Source organism: Chanodichthys erythropterus, chromosome 3 (assembly GCF_024489055.1).
Source record: "Chanodichthys erythropterus isolate Z2021 chromosome 3, ASM2448905v1, whole genome shotgun sequence".
NCBI lineage: Eukaryota > Metazoa > Chordata > Actinopteri > Cypriniformes > Xenocyprididae > Chanodichthys > Chanodichthys erythropterus.
In genome coordinates, this window is record NC_090223.1 from 51,328,694 (window position 1) to 51,352,253 (window position 23,560).

At 38.4% G+C, this 23,560-nt stretch overlaps 1 protein-coding gene across 4 annotated transcripts in view; it reads right to left on the reverse strand.

Moving 5' to 3' along the window:
• Window positions 1–94: 94 nt before the first annotated feature.
• The window catches only part of xylt2 (xylosyltransferase II), a 34,037-nt gene continuing 10,571 nt past the window's right edge, over window positions 95–23,560 (reverse strand). Inside the window, exons 2-12 of one of the 4 annotated variants that reach the window (XM_067382724.1) lie at window positions 15,971–16,493; window positions 15,697–15,872; window positions 12,275–12,477; window positions 9,978–10,058; window positions 7,507–7,539; window positions 7,068–7,284; window positions 6,486–6,662; window positions 5,971–6,227; window positions 5,126–5,321; window positions 4,377–4,710; window positions 95–4,052 (exon numbers count right to left, since the gene is read on the reverse strand). In XM_067382724.1, the coding sequence (XP_067238825.1) occupies window positions 3,733–4,052; window positions 4,377–4,710; window positions 5,126–5,321; window positions 5,971–6,227; window positions 6,486–6,662; window positions 7,068–7,284; window positions 7,507–7,539; window positions 9,978–10,058; window positions 12,275–12,477; window positions 15,697–15,872; window positions 15,971–16,493 (2,517 nt within the window). In that variant the 3' untranslated portion in view covers window positions 95–3,732. Of the gene's footprint in view, window positions 4,056–4,376; window positions 4,711–5,125; window positions 5,322–5,970; window positions 6,228–6,485; window positions 6,663–7,067; window positions 7,285–7,506; window positions 7,540–9,977; window positions 10,059–12,274; window positions 12,478–15,696; window positions 15,873–15,970; window positions 16,494–23,560 lie in introns of all 4 variants that reach the window. The other 3 variants (XM_067382723.1, XM_067382726.1, XM_067382725.1) reach the window with 3 other exon arrangements.

Below are 23,560 nucleotides of genomic sequence, written 5' to 3' on the forward strand. Positions count from 1 at the left end.
GTTACATAAACTTGGATTTCATTGAGACATTAAACTTTGCCAGACAACAAATAAACAAGACATGACTGACTTGATTTCACATCTTTATTGTGCCATCATGTGTCATCTCTTGCTGCCCAGCCATAAAATAAGGCTCTGGTTCAATGTGTCCCGAACTTTCAGTTTAGGACTGTTTTGCGCCTCACAGAGACCCAGTGAGACTGATGAAGATGATGAAGGTAAAACAAAAACTGAAGCAGCAAACTCTCAAACTCTGACAGGTTAAAATATGACTTTAAATACAAAAATAGCATTCATTCATTCTTTACATCCTCATTTCACTTGTTTCTTTTGATACCACAAAAGCTTCACATGAAGCATGTACATGAAGAGAAAAAGGACACTTTGAACCTAACAACAAAGAAAAGAGTTTTCTGATCAGTAAATCAAAACCTGAAACAACCCCTTTGAAACACAGGGTACCTAAAATCAACCATCAACGAAGCATGATATTTGTCAAATAAAAGCAGCATGTCGCCCAAGACACATTTGTTTTAACTTATGTTTCTTAGTGAGGTGTCTTCATTGGAAGGCGAGCAAGCAAAATAGCACACATAACAAGAAATGGACAAAAAAAAAAGTGACAACCAGTTATGACACACTTAAATGGAAATGGATCTTTTCCAATCCCATCTGTATTTTATTTAAAGGGATAGATCTCCCAAAATGTTCATTCTGCCATCATTTACTCCAAACCGAAAGACTTTCTTCTGTGGAATGCAATAAGGAAGCTGATGTTTGACATCCTGGTGCTGTCAGGCTCCAAAAAAAGGCAAAGACCCCATACAGTTCATATGACTTTTTCAAATCTTCAGAAGTCATAGCTTTGTGTGAGACTGAAATTTAAAGTGATAGTTCATCCAAAAATGAAAATTCAGGCCCCGTTTTGTTCCAAAGACTTGTATTCATCTTTGAAACACAAATGAAGATATTTTTAATGAAACCTCCATTAAAAAGTCCATTCATCCAAAATTTGAAAAAGCATGAAAAAGGAGCACGGAAAAGGTCTCTTTAAAGTTACGAAGTCACTTCAGCGGGAGTTATTCTCTGTATTAATAACACTGTTTCTGAACGCCCTGAAACGCCTCCATTGTAGTCTTGAGTTTTCTTCTGGGAACGAACACGTCACACTATTCCTCGTTTAAATAATTCCCACCCAATTCATATGCAAAATAAAAGCGCAGGGCCTAGTTGAGTTTGTTAATAGTTTGTTGAAACTCACGGCTATGGTAAGGGGCGGGACATTTCAGAAACATGCCGAAGCAGTTGACCAATCACAACACACTGATCCAGCCGACCAATCAGAGCACATTGTGCTTTTCAGAAGGAGGGGCTTAACAGAGACAGGAACTAAACAGGTGTGCGTTTCCTGTACAATAACGTAACTTGCTGCTTCGCTACCATACGATGCATCGTTGAACATATCAACTAGCTAGTCATTTCCCGAAACCATATTGTCGCAAAATCTGTCGTTCAACCACGTTGGTAAATTACATCACGCAGGTGGTGAGTAATAACTTCTTTAAATGAATCAGTTTGAGTTTGAATACATACTAGATTTTTTGCTATAAATAACAGACATGGCATCTGAGGACTAATTCTCATTTTTCTCAGTTATTTTGCTTTATTTTCCAGATTCAATCCTAGGCTCGTTCTTACGTACCAGAGCACGTACGCACATGCGCACTCTTCAAAAGCGGTTCTTAAAATCTCTTGACAAACTAAAAGATATAAATAACATTTGTATATAAATTGCTCAAGATGAGGATTTAAGTCCACATGTCATAAAAACCAAGAAACTATGCTTCTAACAACAGCTTGAGAGTGGTCGTTCCAACCACACAAATTTGCGAATGTTCGTTTGAACTATGGTTTCGGGAAACACCAAGTTGTTGAACTATGCTAGCTGGCTAATGATGCCTTTGGGAAACGCACCCCAGAGTGTTACTTACAGACTGGGAAGAGAGGAACTGCAACAATGTCAAATATCAGAAAAATTGTGTTTTTTGAACATTCAAGCATGAAAACCTATTCTAGTAGAGCCCAAAAAACAAAATAAAGGGCATAATAGGTCTTCTTTAAAAATTGTCATTTGTGTTTCAAAGATGAACGAAGGCCTTATGGGTTTGAAATGACATGAAGGTGAGTAAAATTGACAGAATTTTCATTTTAGGCTGAGATAACCTATTTAACTGAAGATCTTCTCCATCATAACTGAAATTAAATCTTTCATTTGTGTAGGTTCACATCACTTTTGACATTAACTGGTGTGTTTCCAACTTCAAAATGGAAACGGGTGGTGTGTGAAAAAAACGTTAATGGAAACGTGAAAACATTCAGAAATGTGCTTTAAAGGGTAACATTTTTCTGGGTTTTCATTCAATGACACCAAATGCCATTGGTTCTCGCATCACGTAACTAAACGTAATGCGGCAGCTTTGAATATGTAATAATAAGTGCAAATGCAATTTTGTAGATATTGAGGAAGGGGACATTTTCAGCAAATAACTTTCTGTTTCCTCAAGACTTGAAATATAGTCATTTTTTTGCTCAATCAACAATGTGAACATTATTTCTAAGGTATTTGTTTATGTTCCACAGAAGAAAGTCATACAGATTGACATAAGGGTAAATGTAATTTTTTCTGGGTACAAAACCCCAGCTAGTGTAACTTAAGTCTCAAGCTCTTGTGCCGTTCTACACCAATTGCAGTTCAAGAAATAAAGTGAAAATGTATTCGTAGTTAAGAACCAAACTGGTGGAAGACCAGAATTAAGAGTGAAATACTGTAACAAGACCAGTGAGTGACAGATCACAGACTGATCTTCAGCAGGGTCAGTTCAGGCAGTCTCAAATAATTATATCCACATCCTCGTACTTCTGTGTGCCGCTGAGCAAAGTCCTCCAGATGAGGTGTTTTTCAACTCAAAGGACATTCAACACGAAGACAAAGTCACAGTATTACAAAACTCAGATTCTTGTTTCCTGACAGACAGCTTTCGTTAGTGTTTGTTTTGTTGCTGTATACGATGATTTCATGCAATGCTGCATCTCCGAGCAGCATCTGGAACACATTAAGTGAGCAAATGCATCGATCCGTTGGCAGAAATTCATGACGATTCTACAAGCTCCGCCTCCTCTGCTGAGATTTAGCCAATCAGAAGGGAGCTCCGCCTTACAGTAAAGTGCACTTCTTCAATCTGCTTCTGAAGTTTGGATATTAATGCTTCAAAATAAGCATAGCGATACAGCCAGAGGATTCCAGCAACTTACCTCCAACAGCTTCAAATAGCAATTTTGGCCACTGTTTTAAAGAGGAAAATAATGTGCACAGTTTTTTTCTTGTAACAAAAAAAAAAAAAAATAGTAAAATTGTTGAGATTTGGGTCTTTGTATCATAAACCCACACCGTAAACTATGTGCTAATAAGACTCCGAACCTTGTAACAACGTATTTAGGTGACATCTGAACATTGATTTATAAAAGCAAGACTCATACATGTCTACATCTGGCAGTCTTCTTGTGCAAATTTAAACGTTTTCTTTCGTAGATTCACCCTCAACCAGTTGCCCTCAACAGAAGGTGCCTCAACTAGTAATGGGATGGTCTCAAAGACCACGACTCGTAAACATCACTCTTGTGGACTGTTCTTCAGGGCCTTCGCCACTTGGCTCCACTTTTGAGCTTATAAGGCTACCTAATGCGACCGTTACTTTTGACTGACCCCAGTTCTGATTTGGGGTCAGGAGACAAGGAGCTCCAAGAGGTCTTGGTGCAGAGTCCAATGGAGGGACAGGAAGAGGTCTGCTCAGAACAAATATCTCCAGTGACCCAGAAAGCACCCATGGAGTTGTCCACCCAGGCCTCCAGCGGCTTACCCACCAGGGAGGTCTTCTTCTGGGCCTCCTGCAGGGCAGGCTCGCTGGGCGGCAGCTTTAGCACATGGGCGAGCTGCTGGAAGCTTTGCTCCAAGTACACATTACCTGGAGGACCTGCATGTACCCAGCCATGGTCTTCTGAAGGGGAAGGATAAGGTAGGGTAAGGGATATGGAAGGGAAGGGAAGTGCATAGAGAGACAGATAAAGGTCAGTAGACTACAAATATTCATATTTCAGAATAAAACAGGAAGCAATAACCTTGATCATACTCGAGATATATGTAAACATGTACTGTTACACCCCAAATATTTATGTATCTATTCTACAATTTCATATATAATTACAGGAACCAACAACACTCTTTGTTGGCAAGTAGGTTCAAAATATTTGATGCAGTAGAGTACAGTAAAATAGATGTTTTAAATGGTAATAATATTTCACATTAATGTCTCTCTCACCTGTGCGCAAGGGCTCGCGTCCCTTGAAGGCCAGAGGCATGACCAGAAAGCGAGCTTCTGCTACACGCTCCCATAACCGCAGCACACGCACCGTCCACACTCCAGGCCTGAGGGGGCGCTGAAGGGGTGGCTTGTATTGTGTGAACTCTGCCTCAACGTCTATGCTGATGTCATAGGAGGCTGCTACTATGTGTGCTGGATCAATCCACACTATAGTGGCTGTCAGGTTGGGCCCACGAGCCCACTTCTGAACTGCCACCGGCTCGTCTAGAGGTCCCATCACACTACCAAAGTTACGGAAGATTCGCTCCTTTGGGTCCCACTCAGTTCCGACCTAGTACAAAACATCATGAATGAAAAATGGTGAAAAATAAGAACTACAGAATAAGTTAAAGAATGCTACAGAATGAGTTGCGAACAGTCTCTTACATTGACTTTGGCAAAGTTAGCATGAAATAGAATTTTTAATCAAAATATCATAATAAGAATCTTTCACTAAACAACAGACTTCTTTCTGGTGACATAAGCAAGACATCTCCAATCATTTCATCCACTTAAACCTGCCCCTTTCTTACAACTGACCACAAGCTCACATTCAGATCTGCCTCCATCCAATCAACATTTTTTTTCTTCGATAATCTGTTTTGCTACAATACAGAAGAAATGATCTGTTGCTAATTCTGTTACATTCCGTTACATTTTCGACTTTGAAGTGTGACAAATCCTGTGTGTATCCCTGTTCCTCTCACCTCAAGGTGTTTGAGGCGCTCAAACTCATGAAGGTTGTGTTCCAGCTGCAGTGTTGCTTGAGGAACAGCCCACACCTCCAGCATCTCACGGGACCTGGTCACCACATTCTGCACCTCCTGCCTGACCAGGTAACCCTGGAATCGGTCATCATAAAAATACAGGTGCACCGAGACAGGGTAGCCAATGGGTTCAAACCTGTGGGTAAAAAAACAATAAATTACTTTTGGATCGATGGATAGGGATGGATTGAATGGATGGGATGGATTGGATTACATTGGGATGGATGGATGGGATTGGATTACATTGGGATGGATTGAATGGATGGATTGGGATGATTTGAATGGATGGGATGGCTTGGATTACATTGGGATGGCTTGTATTACATTGGAATGGATGGATGGATTACTTTGGAATGGGTGGATGGATGGGCTGGTACTTATTGGATTACATTGTGATGGATGGATTGGAATAGATGGATGGATGGATTGGGATGAACTGAATGGATGGGATATATTGGATTACATTGGGATGACTTGGATTACATTAGGATGGATGGGTGGATTGAAGGATTGGGATGGGATGGATTGGATTACATTGGGATGGATGGGTGGATTGAAGGATTGGGATGGGATGGATTGGATTACATTGGGATGGATGGGTGGGCTGGCATGTATTGGATTACATTGGGGTGGATGTATTGGGATAGATTGGATAACATTGAATGGATGGATGGATGGATTGGATTGCATTGGACCGATTGGATGGGGTAAATGGATTGGATGACTGGGCTGGATTAGACTGGATTGGACTGGAATGGATGGACTGAATTGGATTGGACTGTCACCTGCAGGCCTCAGAACTGCCTTGAGTGGTCTCCTGCCTATGGAGGCCCAGTCTAAAGAAGGAGGAGTACGCCGTGAGGGCCACATCATTGAGGGATGAGACCCCATCAGCCTGCTCGAAAAGGCTCTCCCAGTATGCTTTTAGTGCCACTGTGCCAGGTGGGTACTGCCCATATAGATGATTGTCCAGGATGTCAATAGCCTCCTGATTCACAGTGGATTCAAACTTACGGGCGAAGAACGTAGGCCGTGTTAGTTGCTGTTGTGGGAGAAAAGAGGGATTGAGGTGGTGCAAAATGGTGCCAAAGGACAAATTGATAAGAAAGACACTGGGTTCATTCACTAATAACTGTGGACTATTCATAACTTCTCACAAAAAATGAACACACACAAATGAAGTTGTTCTTAAATTTCCAACAATAAATTTAGACTTTTCACAAGACCCACTGTGATCCTTTAATAATTGTGTGGCTCCTGACTTAATATATCTGAAGGGATGACTTAACAGTTGACGTACCTGTATTCTGATGAGGTCTGAGGGTTTGAAGTCATTTGGTGAACAGCCACACCAGTCCACTATGTGCTTATACTGGCACTTGCAGCCCAACTTCCGGTTCCAGTTGGTCACACGCAGGTTATTGTCTACCAAAGTATCACACATGTGGCTGTTTCCCAGCACTGTGTGAAAGAAAGACTGAAAACCAGACAGAGAGGAATCATAATATACCCTCAGGGACACAGCGCTTAATGTTTACTGCTCACAGCTGTGCCAATTAAATAAAATTAACTAACATGGAGCATCACATCAACAAACTTATGAATTTATGTTTCAGATTTAATACACAACAATAACAGTGTCCAGATGTGCAGGATATGATGGAGTCATAGCACCATTTTGTGAATAAATAAAGCCTGTTTTTGGTGATGTAAATTACTTATTTTCATGACAATGTGTATAAAAGTCCTAAAAATAGTCTTCATTTTCTTTATGCATAAGAATTTCTTTTTACTATGTACTGAAAAAAAGGTAAATTTGAATTTTCCCCCCTGCCACTGTGTCAGCACGACCAGAAGTTTTAAATGTGTCCAAAGGCAGTACCTCAGCAGGCAGAAGAGCGTAGGTGTAAAACTGCTTGAGCCCCGTCACCAGCTCATCCTGTGAGTTTACCACATACTCCACAAACTTCCGCGTGAGGGAGAACCAGTCCGAGCCTCCTGACACCTCCAGCCCCTCAGGGATGCTGCGCTCGCCCAGACGCCACATGTGGTTGTCACATTCGTGGAACAGGCGGTCCAAACCCTGCTTCTTAATGAACCTGTGTGACAGGAGAGAGCACGATGTTGACTGATGTCATGATAAACACTGTCACGGCTAGTTAGGCTGTATTATTTATGTGAGTAAGGCATGTCAAAAGTGTCAAGACGATATAAATATCCTGAAATCATAATGAATGACAACAGAAGTCTCATTAAAAGTCTAAAACTCTTGAATAAAAGATAAAAACTTTATAAAGTAGTCTTGCGCAAACTTTTATTACCATTTCTCAGGATATATGATTGCTGCTTCTATTCTGACCTCCAAATCCAAGTCAGTATCATAAGATCAACACACAAACCAACAAACAGGAAATTAATGTCACAGAGGACCCTTGTAGAATAAAGGATGTGTAAAGGATCAGTAAGTACTCTAAAAATTATTATTCTTTTAAGCATAGAAAGGTTTCAGATTTCGTAAGTTTTAAAGTTCACAAAATTTGAAAGTTGAGACTTTATTTTATATGAAAAGTAACAGACAAGTAACACCAACAGAAGACAGCACAGACCAAAAACAAACAACAAAACAAAAAAACAAAAAAAAAATTGATCTTGAGATTTAAAGGTGCAGTATGTAAGAATACTGTCCGCTAGAGATCGCTAGAGGTCTATTCAAAACAAAGGCGTAGCTTAATGATGGCAAGTTTGAACGTGGAATCTTGGGACATGTGGTCTCCACCTCAACGGGCGATGCAAAATAATCGGGATAGGACTCGTGAAGAAATCATGTTCATGGATGTGATTATTAATGTTACTGTAGTATGAAGCAGAGCAGGACCGAGTGTTGTGGAGCTGAACAAGGCCGCTGGAGCGATTGCGCAACACACGCCTCACGAGCAGCTGAACTTTTATTATGGCACAGTCGCCGGCGCCGTGAAGTAACAGGTAACACAGCTCTGTTTATCATACTAGATACATTTGAGTGTGTTGAAAATGATGTTATAACGTTACTCTGTGCGTTCGCTCTGCGGTTGCAGTGAGACACTTGTTTGAGACACACTGCAGTAAGATCAATTTTAGAATATCGTATTAAATGTTTTGTGTTGATAAATGGCATGCAATTCATTTTAAAACGTATCGTATGATGGACAAAATTCTGTATTACTGTTAATAAAAATAAAGCTGCCTCTGATTATGCTATGTTAGCTACTTCACAAAATGGTGTTTTTCCTCTGAGGCATGGTAAAGCATGGTACTCACAAAATAATCAAGAAAATTAGATTTAAACAATTAGTTGTCTGTATATAAATATATCAAAACAGTTGTTCCCTTGTCTATTAAAACATGTAAATATTAAAGCGTCTTTGGTGTTTCTACAAAATAAAACCAGAAACCGAGGGTAACGTGGGTATGACGCAATCAACAGGCGACTCCTCACACATCCCAGAGCCTTGTTTAAAATTGCAAATTTCTCACGATTTACAAATAGTTAGAAACATTTGGGATTTTGGGTCTCATTCATGAAACACGAGCAGAACGAATTTTTGTGTAAATCGTGTGTAAAGTGGTTCTGGCGTAAATTTTCGGATTCATTAAAATGTTCGTATTTTCCAAATGTTAGTTGGTACGAAAGAAATCTACACCTGCTCCCAGTCATGCGTAAATAGTGCGTTTAACATCCGAACGTTTTGCTCATTAATAAGGCTGCATTTTAATTCACCTTAATAAGGTACATATTTACACAGCATTTTGAAAAAATATTATATATAGTAATTACATACGTTTTCTCTTTTTATTTTTATTGTGAGAGCCAGTAATAGCATCTGCAAACGGAGCACTTTAATCAAATAATTAATTGATTTCAATAGGGCTGGGCAAACTAATGGCCCCAAATGGCCAAAATCCTTGTCAGTTGGATTTAATGGGCGGGATTTATGGTAATTGAGAATGAGCGTGCACGCGCGTCCCATTTACGACTGATTGGAATTCATTAACACACACACACATTTCACTATCACTTCTGACGTTTACGAAGTATTTGTGAATCAGGAGAAGAGTTTTCAGGAAGGTCTCTTTACGCGCAAATCACTCACATATTTACTCGTATATTTACGAATGTTTCATGAATGAGACCCATTGTAAGTACTCAAGTGAACAAAATATATAACACTGACCTACTGGTTTTTGGATATTTTACTGCAAAATTCTTACATATAATTTTAAATATATATAATCTTTACATACATATGCACAAGTGTCAATCAGTATCAAGTAAAATTGAGAAATCAACATTGTCAACCCAACCCTAGACTCCACACAGCTGATGTGTTTAACTGTTGTAGCTTATTCACATAAAACAGTCAAAATGGACCATCGAAAATGTCACTGTTTTGGTAAATTTCGGCCAAAACAGTGAGAAAAAAAAAAAAAAAAAAACTGCTAGCCAAAATTTTGGTACATCCCAAATTTCGACATGATCCTTCAGAAATCATATTAATAATATGCTGATTTGCTGCACAAGAAACATTTCTTAATCAGTGCAAGAGGAAGTAAGTTTGACTCATTCTATGAAGCAATTTAAACTGTCCTTGAATGAATTCATAACTCTAAATCACAAAAATTTTAATTCACATAATACATAACACGCCCACAAACATAGTAGATCATCTGGTGCATTTTAGAGCCTCGTTAGATATGGACATGTTAAAAATACCTGGAGGGAGTAACCTCAGAGTTGAATCTAAAATGAGTTTACCTTGCGTTCTCTCTGCCATGAGACTTCAGGAAGTTCTTGTCACGGTTCTGGGAGAGAAAAGCCACAAGCTCATCGTTGGTCCTGTTTAAGACCGATAGTGAGAGGGGAGAAAAGAGATAAAAACGAGGGATTATGTCAGAAGCCCAGCACTGACTGCAAGGTGGCGTGGGTGAAGTCTTCAGCTGGAAGGAATTAGCTACTGCTGACAGGATTTACTCAGTATCAACGTCTACATGTACATCAAGCAACGCAACACAGATTTGGCTTATTTAGCTCCCTTTAAAAAAAAAAAAAAGCATCAACAGCTGGAGGGATTGTGAAACTGTAAGGCTCTGATGTGTTACAGAAATCCTCCCGAAACAGATTGCAGAGAAAGAGACGGATTTGCCAGCATCATCACTCTTGCACACAATGAGAGCGGCTCAGACACAAACTCAATCATCAATCCATCTCTGAATGCAAAATTGTAACAAATAAATATATGGCTGCACAGTTAATCAAAATAAAACTAACTGTGGTGCATTTTAAATAAGTATGTAATCTGTTGCACAGCATGTTTCAGAGTGAAGTGCAGCACTGTGTTCATTTACACGTGTGCAGCTCATGATGCAGTGATCTCAGAGCGACTTCATTCACGTCAAATGCCGATTCTCATGAAACTCCATCTCTGTATGTGCAGTGAGTTTAAAGGATTAGTTCCCTTTCAAATGAAAATTAGCCCAAGCTTTACTCACCCAAAATCCATCCTAGGTGTATATGATTCTCTTCTTTCTGATAAACACAATCTGAGAAATATTAATAAATATCCTGATGCATCCAAGCTTTATAATCCACATCCATCCATCATAAATATGTGCTCCACACGGCTCCAGGGGGTTAATAAAGGCCTTCTGAAGCGAAGCGATGCGTTTGTATTATTAAAAAAAAAAAATCCATTAAACAAGTTATGAAGTCAAATAGAGCTTCCGCCCAGACTGCCTTCCGTATTCAAGTTACGAAGAAAATGCAAAACTCTTGCAGTTCACAAAGTTTACGCTATGTACTACACTTTCCCTATTCAACTTGCGTACAAAATCTAACTGATGCGACGCCAGCTCGATATTTTACTTCATAACTTAAATATGGATTTGTTTTTTTTTGTTTTTTACACAAACGCATCGTTTCGCTTTGTGAAGGTCTTTATTAATCCGCCGGAGCCGTGTGGAGCACATATTTATGATGGATGGATGTGGATGGAGACACTTTCTTCAGCTTATACTAGTGACCCCCATTCACTGCCTTTATAAAGCTCGGATGCATCAGGATATTTATTAATGTTTCTCCAATTGTTTTCATCAGAAAGATATATACACCTAGGATGGCTTTTGGGTGAGCTTGGGCTAATTTTCATTTGAAAGTGAACTAATCCTTTAATATGCACAATGTGTGCTAGTTTCTCTTTACACATTTGTATAATTCCAGACATTTTTGTGGACAGAAGTTTACAGCACTTCAGCAGTATTCCGCCCAAGTAAAACCTTGGGGATTTTAAATGTTTACAGCTTGAGGTTTTGAACTTTTCAAAGGGAAGAATTTAAAGGGATAGTTGACCCAAAAAATTAATATCTGTCATCATTTACTCACCCTCAAGATGTTCCAAACCAGTATGAATTTCTTTGTTCTGCTGAACACAACGGGAGATATTTGGAAAAAGTGTTTATAACCAAGCAGATCTCGCCTTTGTGTTCAGCAGAACAAAGAAATTCATACTGGTTTGGAACATCTTAAGGGGGAGTAAATGATTACAGAATTTCCATCCCTTTAAGACTTAAATATGAGTATTGTAACTTGCAGATTGTAGTACAATTCAAAATTACAACAGTAATATATTCACTTCTTATAATTGAAGTTAAAACTATTTTTTTTTAAATTAATAATTTAATTAAAATATTTTTAAATTAAAAAACAAAAAAATTAAACACTAAAAAAAGATTAAATATTTTATCTGTTTACTTGCAAGTCATGTGACCGTAAACCATCATCAGAGAACCATGAACATCTGAATGTGTCGTTAAATTATTGAAATCTTAACTTAAAATTTTAAGTTAAAATTTTTGTCAAGACCTAAGACAGGGCTGCCCAATCCTGTTCCTGGAGATCTATTTACCTGCAGAGTTCAGATCTAACTCTGATCCAAACACCTGTAAAGTGCTCCTGAAGATCTTAATTAGCTGCTTCATAAGTGTTTGATCAGGATTGGAGCTGAACTTTGCAGGAAGGTAGATCTCCAAGAGCCCCTGATCTAAGGCAATGCTGACCTGGTGGGGAAGTCGGTGGCACTGAGGTTGATGAAGAAGTCCCACTTCCAGTCCAACATGGACAGCAGGTCATGCATGCTGCGCAGGTAGGCCTTCAGCAGACTGGCCCCGCCCCAGATGGTGACCATGCGCCAGGGCGTGGCTCTCACATTGGAGTAGAGCTCCGCCATCTGCAGCACTTCCCGATGCATGTAGTTTGAACGCTGTAAGGGGCAATATAACAGTCTTCAATGAGAGTCAGTGATCATGAAGATGAGTATGTGATGAACATTTTTGGGTTAACAATTTCTTTAATATTTCAAGAATGTTACTGCAGTAGTGCAGTTTTAGCTGTCATAACTCTTCTGCTGCCGGGAGAGGGATGGTTTCTTGTCAGGAATTTACTTTAGCTCTGAAGAACTTTACTTTTAAGAAGCTAAAACCTGAAATAACTTCAAATGAAACACTAGAATCAAACGAGACAGGCATGTAGAGAGGAAGAGACAGAGCAGATGTTATACCAAATCGTATCAAGGTGTGAGAGAAGTGTTCCTCCAGTAACAGACCCACAAGTTCTGACAAACCCCAGCTCTACACACACATCTTTGTTCTCCAGCATGTGAGCTGACGGCCACCGAGTATCTCTAACACTCAAGTTTCAATCCAGAATCAAACCCACAGGGCTGTCTTTAAGGACACTAAAGCTTTTGGCTTGGAGAAGTCCATTTGATGTTTTTAGGGGGGTCAAAGTGACCTTCTGAATTCCACCAGAGACTGCTTGAAAAGGCAGTTTGGACTACGGATTGTGTGAACTCTGGTGTCCTTTGCAGTTGGTGTAAAAAAAATAGTAATGAATCAAAATTAAAAATCGTGGACTGGCAGAGCCAATACTAATTTTAAAAAGCCTTTGTGTGAAATACTAATTGTATTAATTGTTACATTTTTTAAATAAATGATTACACAACCTCTCTTTAGTTGGTGTAACTTCACAATAATATACAGGCTCCAATCATTTTAAAATGTTTAAATATTGTTTAAATTTACAGACAACTGCATAGGAAAAAAGGGTAAAAGAAACTCAAGAGATCTTGCTTTTCTGACAAAGTGTATATTATAATATATATATATATATATATATATATATATATATATATATATATATATATATATATATATATATATATATAACGGTCACAAATTGTGTCTGCACAAATAGGAAAAGCAAAAGTAAATTGATTTTGCCATTTGAATTTTGACCGCAACATGCTTCCCGGAGTGTTTAGTGTGCCTGTAATCAAATGTAATCATGTTTTTTTCATCAGCCAAAATTAATTGCATTTTATTAAATCCAGATAATTTTATATGCACACTGATTTTTCTTCAATTCTCTGCCATTTGATCTACTGAATTTCACATTTTCAGTCAAGAGTTTCAAAAGATTTTCTTTCAGCAAATGAAATTTTGTAACAGTCCTATATGAAACGCAATCTTCCTAACTTGAGGAAACAAACTGCTATTTGCTCGCATAATAAGTGTATTTAAACACTCCACAAATTCAACATATCTACTATGTTGTACTCGCTGGTTCTAGAAAACAACATACAGCACAAGGCAAGACCAACTCTTATGAGTCAGCTTTTCATTGACGCTTTCAAAAAGACTCACAAACCACTTGAGCTCACAAGTTATTGATTTGAAATGACACAAATTACAGTTGTTCTTGACTTAAAATACAGTCACATTAGCAAAACCATGTGAACAACTTCAAAACGTTGCAAAATATGTGTGGGAAAAAACCCTTCACCCTCAAATTCCTAATTTTGTGGATTTCTATCGAAATTTGCTGAACAATGGTAAATGTGACTGCAGCTTTACTCAATGAACCGCAAATCGTTACTTTTGCCATGTTCGCTTCAAACCGAAACCCATTTTTCAGACCTGCCAACCTTGGAAAATTTTTTCGAGTACCAATGTGACTGGCCGGGGGGGGGTGTAAATGTAATTTTTTTTTAATTTTTGATAATACAATACACAAAGCACACAAACCTATCTTCTTTAATCTAATTTTGACTGTTAAAGTTTTTTTAATTTGACACAATTAAAAATTGTATTACACCTGCTCAAAAGCATTTTCTTAATTTATGATTAATCTTGCATTGCATGTGTGCTTATACAAACCACAAGTAAATCACATTCATATATTTAATATGGACAAATTTTTTTTTTGCAATTTCAAGTAGGCTATATTTACATACAACTAACCTGACAGTTGAGTCGTTCATACAGGTTTTGTAATGAAAACTAGTCTTCAATTAAGAAACCCTTAGAAAAATAGTAAACATTGAGTTTACATGTGATTCATTTAAAATACTTAATTTATTATTCCAATATCCAAATATGATACTAAATCCCACAGAAAAAAAGGTTTCTATTTGTAGCGTGCTGTCTTTGAATTATAAACAAGACAAACATTCGCTGAATAAAAGGTTAGCCAATACAAACATATTTATAGAAAACAGTTGACAATGAATAGAAAGGACCAATAAGAGCAAAACTAATCGAGTATTCAAGAATATGAAGAAGTTAGTCATATAACGAAGGGTTGTGATAACTAAAGCGTCCGTCATTTACCGAATCTTAAAAACACGGGTGGATAGTTAAAAATCTTTTCCTGACAAAAAAAAAAAACACAAGCAAGAACAAATTTTAAACCAAACACGGCAATTTTCATTTTACCTCTCTGTGCGCGCGTTTGTGTTTATGAGAGAGGGCTCGCGCAGCATTGAGACAACGGTCATGTTAAATGCATAAGTAACTAATGTGCTAGTTTTCATACAAAATAAGTAGGCTATGTAACATAATTAGTTACTTTAGTTAGTATTAACACAATAACGCAACACATGTAGGCTATATATGTTTCTCAACACTGAGAATAAATAAATAAACGCCTGTTTCTCCAGGCGCTTGTCAGTCAGTCACACATCACAACATTTTCATAATCAGCGATTTCAATTTTATTTAGATTTGTTGTTCAACATTACTTGTACATTTTATACTCGTTTACCTTAAGGTGTCAGAAGTACCATGACTGCTGTATTGTCCTCGCTTGAGAATTCAGTCACAGACGGCGGGAGTGGAAGGAGGGATCGAGCGGGATTTTGTATTGCTGTTTATTTATAGGCTGTACGCATTTGTCAATCATCCCCTTTTGCTATTTAGGGAAATGAACCCAGCGCTCAGATTGGTCGAACTCTTTTGCTGGATTTGAGTACTAAGCGTGCACAGAGGAGTCACCGGGTTTTTGCGTAGTATAGAATGACAAATCGTACCAGCGTACTTTGAGGTCAAAATGCGTACATGTTGGCAGGTCTGCATTTTTTTATATTGTATTTATGGTTCGTGCCTAATTTTTGCCATTTCAATCCTGTTGGGTTCTAGCTTACCTTGTCCACATGGATGTAATAAAAGTGGTCTTTGTGATAGATGGCTTTGAGGAGACGTTTCAACTGTCGGACTGCTCGTCCATGAACCACCAGCACAAAAACCACCCTGACCGGGTTCTCCACCTTGGAGAGGTCAGTGTCAGAAAAATCTGCATGCTGGACAGCACTAGAGATCACTAAAGATGGACAGGGAGAAAAACAAACAAACTCTATGGGTCAATTAACTTTCAAACATGACTGGATGTGGATATAACAGATGAAAGAGTGCAGTTACCATGCTGTGGGCAAAACTGAGGCAGAGACTGAGGCATGAGTTGTCCTGCTTGGTGCTGGCAGACGATGTTGGCGATCTCCTGTCTACACTGCCGTGAACCTGCACGGTGGAGGGCAGACAGGGCGTCCTTGCCTGAGATCTCACATTTGGGCACAAAGTCACTGCTCGGGACTTGAGGAGCACCCTCGACGCTGCCTGGCTCTCCTGGTGCCACTAGATGTATTTTGGCCATTTCCCCTGCCCGAGTCTCGCTGAAGTTACGGCTGCTCGAGGGATCGTAATGGGCAACTTTTTCAACTGCCACTCCATCTTCCAGCCTGCCAAGACTCTTGTCCTTCAATGAGGGCTTGCTTCTCCGTCTCGACCCCCTCCTGATGATGGTGGTCACGGCGGGCCGATCCTGACCCTGCCTCCACTGGCCGTGGTTCGCCCCAGACAGGGCATTTTGCCTGTCAAAGGCCACAGGTTCCAACTTTTGCTCCTGTCCATTGTGGTCAGGCAACTTCGACCGCCTGTGCTTCCGCTGAGAAGGAAACAGAGTAAATAAATCAGAGAAGTGATACTGAATCCCTCCACATCAGCACAAAAGAGAAAACGGGATCAAACTTTATTCTCAATGGAGCAAATCTTTTTTAGAACAGATGACGATTCACTCAAACAAACAAGAACAAACTTGCTGACGTTTTGGGGAGCCCAGAGGCACAACATGTTTGCTTTGTTTCTCGTTTGTTGTTTCCCTGTCTCTAGTCGTGGCTATTCTTAGCCACATTTAGTACCGGGAATCAGAGGAAGCAGGGATTCATAATGAGGATAGTGACTCACAGAAGGAGGTTTGGGTGAGAGCTCGGCCAACGCAGTGCCATTATCTTACAGCACAAACAGCATCTACAAGGGTGCAAGGCTGAATCTCACAAAACCTGCCAAGACCATGTTTTTATATAAAAAACAAAACAAAATAATGACTTTTCAACAGTATCTAGTGATGGGCGATTTCAAAACACTGCTTCATGAAGCTTTATGGATCTTTTGGTTAGAATCAGTGATTCGAAGCACCAGTCATGTGATTTTAGTAAACGAGGCTTTGTTTACACAATCTGAACTACTGATTTGAAACAAAAGATTTGTAAAGCTTCAAAGCAGTGTTTTGAAATCAGCCATCATTAGATATTGTTGAAAAGTCATTATTTAGTTTTTTTGGCACACAAAATGTATTCTCGTTACTTCATAACATTAAGGTTGAACCACTGTAGTCACATGAACTGTTTTAAATATGTCTTTAGGAGATGCTCAGAAAGCTACTAAAGTGTTATTTGTCCTGCTGTCAATGGAGGCCTCACTGAGCCATCTGCAGTGCAACCCGCGGTTTGAAATCGCTGGTGTTTCTGACGTCACAAACTACCTTGTAACAATCAAGTGCCGGCGGACTTTGGCATATCATTAACTGACCGCGCAAGGGAGTCTCAAAAGAATGTTATACCGGTATATTTTTCTGTTGATATGAAAAATAGGGTAGATTTAGCAATATGGCGGGTGTATGATGTATATTACGATGTTATGACGAACTATATGTAATCTCATTGGTACTGATCATAATAAGTCAACAAAGCTTAATTTTTAGCAGCCATTGTATTTCTCCTCTGACGTTCTGAGTTGTTCAAAGTGTTTCTAAGGATATTGTTTGTTAGAAGGCAGCTGTCTGACTCGTGAATGTGAACATGGTTTGTGTAACATTGGCAACACATTATTAGCTGTTTGATAATGTAGCCAAGCAAAACGCTAATCATATTAAATTACCGTTATGTGTCTGCCATTGTAAAAAGCGATACCATTGTGCAGCGTTTACCTCAGTAACTTGAGTGGATCTCGTCTGAGCTCGTGTGAGTGAGTGGAGGCGGGGCTAATTATCATATTCATAGATCCATGTATATTAAATGAGGCAAGGGTGTAGAGCAAGCAGCAACTTCCCCCTTTCTCTCGTGAAGCCAATACGGAAGTAACAAACTGCGATTCATCGACTGGCCGCTAAGGACAGGCTCCAAAAGAGAGCAGAATCTCATAGAGTCCCATGTTAAATTGGCCAAGTTTATAGCAGAAAAAAACATGTTTACAAGTTGGTTCAAATTGTGGTTTTGGTCTATACTGCTATTTTTGCCCTTCATGACAACTCTGAGGGGGGTGGATTTTTTTAGAACTTATCCGTTTAAATTATATTAAGCCTTAAAGTTCTGCATAATTAAGGGCGGTCACTTGAGTGACAGGTAGATTGCGCTTCTGTCTGTGAGCTGTCACTTTACCTCAGCTGCCGCTGAATTTGGCATCTCAGCCGTTTTTGTGCTTTTTTTCTCGATTGTTTTATACAATTATAAAATATGGCTTGCTGCATAATATTCGAGACTGATGTGTGTCTGTGTAGATGTGCATGAATGCGTAAGAAAGTTTTGGTTGTGAGATTTACTACAATGAAAATGGCGGGAGGATATCAAAATCTGACAGCACTGCTTGGATATTATAACTAAAACTGCTGCACTTAGGCGTCAAAACTGCTGTTCAGAACTCTATGGGTGACGTCACGGACGCTACGTCCATATTTTTTTACAGTCTATGGTGTAGAGTTACATTCAAGCTATTTCAAGGCATTAAGAATTTTTTTTTCACAGGAAGAAAACATTGAAATATGTAATTTTTGTGATTAAAGATGAGTTTTAAGAGATAAAATTATTGACTACAGGGGGACTTTTTTTAAACTAATTAGCTTCAATAGTTTGCATGGTTGCTCGTTCAGAGCAAATAGAGAAGACTGCTCTACAAAGATATATTTCAGCACTACTGCCCAGCCCTACTCTCAGATGTAGCTCTTGACAGTGTGCTGATGTTTATGTCATTACTATGGCAACTGATGTACACATACTGAACAAACAGATTTCATTACTTGCAGAATGACAGTGCAGCCCAATGAGTCCTAAACATGTGCAAAACCTAAAAGCAGCATGAGAGAATCCTTATCAGCACAGCTGCCGCCAGACAACTCACCCTCTCAATTTGCACTGACCGAACAAACACAATCCCAAAATTTCATTATGCTACATGTTTCCTCAGCAATCCCATATGAACACAAGGCTGTACACATGACAATGTAAAAATGAGATCAGAGCAAGAGCAATTTTTACTGCTACAGCTCAAGCGCCATACATCGATTTCATTCCACTTAAATCCCAGTGGTGCTGGGCGTCTGTCCCAGCACTGATGGAGCTGAAAGCCCAATGAAGAAGCTTTTGACAAAGTTTCTGTAAGATGAACTAAATTTAGCCTCATCATTGGTGGATTTTTCTTTGCTAAATTAAGCTCTCAGCCTTCAAAATTAAAACAGGCTTGATGACTACTTTATTCATATTCAGATAGTGGACTAGTCATAAAAACCAAGTCAGTTAGGGATATCAACTGAAATCTAAATGTAACAAGTCCTCGACGATAGGAAAAACTGGGCTGCACATAGACAGTGGATGAAAAAAGTTACATTGTGCACTTTCCACAAGACAAAGAAGGACAAGCGAAATATACTTTGGACTTAAAGGTGCAGTAAATGATTTATGAGAAACACTGTTCATATTTGAATTCGACACCCAAACAAACACACCCCTCCCTTCATTGCTTCGCCCCCAAAATAATGAGCATGCTTCGCAACACAGGCAATGACTAACAGCTGCCACATAAGCCGCACATATGGATGAATCGGCTGTAATTCAACAGCAACATTTCTTGGTTCTGTTAAACATAGAAAAACGATACGCTTAAGTATCAAGCAGAAACAGAGCAACTTTTGCATTCGTAAAAAACTCTTGCCATATCATAACCCTTCTTTTTCCAGTGATATTCCTCTGACCTTATCCTCTTTGGTAAAATCTCAGCTATCTTTCTTTCTACAGTCTTTCTTCAAATCTCCCTCTTGTTCACTCACCCTCCTCCCCTTAATGAGCAGATATGCCCCCTACTGCCAGGGCTCTAGATTCACTTTTTGACCTGGTTGCACTGGTGCGCCTAACTTTTTTTCTTGGGTGCACCAGCACAAAAGTTAGGTGCACCCAAATTTTTTGACCGCATCGCATTTAACACCGCAGTTTTACAAGTTCACTTTTTCTTTCTTTCTTAATTGCTGTCCATATAGGCAATATTGACGTGTAAATGATTAACTAACAATCTGGTCAACATAAAGTTCTTTATTTGAAGCACAATTCTACAAGAAAGGTAACTTACTGAAAAAGTGTTGGTGCTTAAAGTGCTTCATTACTGCTTACACATGTAATTGATAGTATTCATATTATTCATCAATATTCAGCAGTGATTAACATTGGGACAGTTAATACAGTCATAGTTCTGTTCAATATACAAAGTAACTTTCATTTTAACATTGTGGTTAAAAGAGATGAAAATGGAATGGGGAAATAGTCAATTAATTAATCGTTTCATTGTTTTATTTTGTATGTAATGTTTATAAAAGAGACGGTAGTCTGAGATCGATTCTTTATTATGTTAATGTTTGTAGTAGATTCATTAATCTGAGATCCATTGCTCATGTCTTGCTTTCTTAGACGGTATCGCGAGAGTTTCTCCATACAGGCGAACGTTCTCATGTGAGATCGCGAGAGCTGCTCCTACAAGTAAATGCCATCTGAGGAAATGTCTCATCTCGTGATTATTTCTCCCTGTTTATTCTCAGGTATTAGATCACTAAAGTCAAGTCAAGGCAAGTCACCTTTATTTATATAGCACTTTTTACAATGCAGATTGTGTCAAAGCAGCTTTGATCAGCATTGATAACTGGTACATTATTTTGGCTGCACAGCAGCTCTAAAAGAATAGTGTCAATTAGGGCTGTACTAGAATAATCGAATATTCGAATATTCGTTCGGTGGGGTGGCATTCGATTTTCAGTTTTGAGATTCGAATATTCTTTTTTTTTTTTTTTTTTTTCCAACACGTGACTTCCGTCGCGGACTCATTCTCACTCATAAGACAAAATAAATCCCTTATATAGAATAAAACTAATTGTAATAGATATTACATTTTGTGTCATTTTAAAAACAATTCATTTATTCTTATTCAACTGTTTATAAGCTTGCTACCATGTTTTTTATTTATTACAGTTCATTGAAATCACTGTGTGTTACTAATTTAATTTCTGTTTTGGGATTCATTTGTTTTAAAGAAATGTTCGTTATTAATACCTTATTAAAGTTCTTGCTCTCAACAGACTTTGTGTTTTGTATCACTTGTGCACTGTCCGTTTTCGGAGCATAAACCTGCCCGTGTAATGCATACCGGAAACTGTTCTATTTAAAAGATTATTAAATGTTTATTAATATTTAAAGAATGTGTGCCACCTGATCATATTGCACCAAATGCAACACTGCACTCCACTGGGTCTGCCGCAACATATTTACGATGCCGAAGAGTGAAACGTGAAGTCGTGAAAGATGATACAAATGCAAACCGACACTATTATTATATATTTAGCCCCACCCACCGAAGCTTCGAATATTCGATATTGATTGCCACCTAAGCTTCGAAGCTCAAAAAATGGCATTCGAAACAGCCCTAGTGTCAATGCAGGCAGATCAAAGCACTGTTGAATTATAATGCCAGTGATTATAATGCAGTTCGAAACGAGTTTGAATGTTGAGGACATGTGTAATAGTTAAAAAAAAAAAAAAAAAAAAAAAGGAGTAAAAGTTTAATTAAGTTTGTTATTGCGTGCACACGAGCGGAGCACATGGTAGCCGGGCCTAAAGCATGGCTGTGTAACGTTAAAGGTGCCATAGAATGTATTTTTAAAAGATGTAATATAAGTCTAAGGTGTCCCCTGAATGTGTCTGAAGTTTCAGCTCAAAATACCCCATAGATCTTTTTTTATTCTTTTTTTTTTTTAAAAAAAAAGCCTATTTTGGGGCATCATTAAATATGCACCGATTCAGGCTGCGGCCCCTTTAATTCTCATGCTCCCCTCTCCCGGAGCTCACACTTGCCTTAACCAACATAAACAAAGTTCACACAGCTAATATAACCCTCAAAATGGATCTTTACAAAGTGTTCATCATGCAGCATGTCTAAAAGTATGGTAGTTATTAGGGGTGTGACGAGACAGGTATCTCACGAGACGAGACGAGATTTTTACACACTATTTTTAAGAAATCCTCAATGGTGAAATACATGACTAGAAAAAAATATTCTGCAGGTGTATTTGAAATGTTTTAACTAATCATCTTGTAATGAATGTCATTCAGTTCTACTTTCTGAGTAAGAATTATCATATGCAGTAAAAGACAACAATATTCAAGTACTATAAAAGGTTTTGCTACTAACTTAACTGTTGGACTTCTCTTCTGTATGATTTCAGTCTCTTCAGACCTTACTGTACATGATTTATAAGCTTCTACAACCTTTGACCTCCTAACTGAACTCCTTTCCACAAACTGATCATAGAAATAAAAACAGTATCAATAAAAATTGTAACACTTTACAATAACGTAGGGTTGTCACGATACCATAAAAATGTCTTACGATACTATACCAGCTGAAGTATCACGATACCAAGTAGTATCGCGATACCATGCAGTATACAAAATGAACCAAACTTTCATAAAAAACATGAAAACAGACCAGATTTTTCTCTGAATAGCCTACTTCATTAATGAGAATGAATAACAGGCTTTTATTACCAATCAAATGAATCATTGTAAACAAAATTCATCTTAGCACTGCACAGAAGCTGTATGAACTGACATTACGATGTAACATTTATGCATTTACACTTCAATTACAATTGCATAAATAATGTTATGATATTAATGTTTCAAATATAAAATTTGAATATAGAAATAAAAATGTTGGCGGAAAAAAATGATAGAATAGACCAACTTTTAGATGGGAGACTAAAGTCGCCAGTAGGTGGCAGCAAGTGTTAATGATCAAGTCAATGAATCATTCAACCGATTTGTTCAAAACGGCTGATTCATTCAGGAACGAAGCAAATGACTTTCTTAATGAATGGATTAGTGAGTCAGTGACTCGCCCAATTTGTTCAAAAACAGATTCATTTAGAAACGAAACAAAAACAGCGCTCTTGCTCGTGTCACGAACTATCAGGAGCATTTTTGCCAGCCTATCTTGAAATATCTAACCCTGACTGGAGAGCAGTAGGCTATGTAGCCTATATTAAAACATATAATACATTTATAATTAAAAAATCACGATTGGTATGATTGATAAGAACCGAGAGCAAACCCGCTATAACTTATTGATGAATGGAATTGCATTTGTCTGAATCGTGTTTGTCGTGTTTCTAGAAACAAACTATTTAATCTTTTCCAGAAGTGGCCAAATGAGCAACGGAAAACTGCGAGAATTCAGTCTTATATAAAGATTTTATGATGTTAATTAAGTGAATTTCAGACCCTTCCTCCAGATTAAATGACAACAACAACGTGCAAGCGCAACTTTATCTCATTGCAAAATTAACTGAAGCATCAGGAAACAATAAGGCGCTAATTCTACAGAGCATTTACTACACAGGGCACAGCAGACAGTCAACGGCAG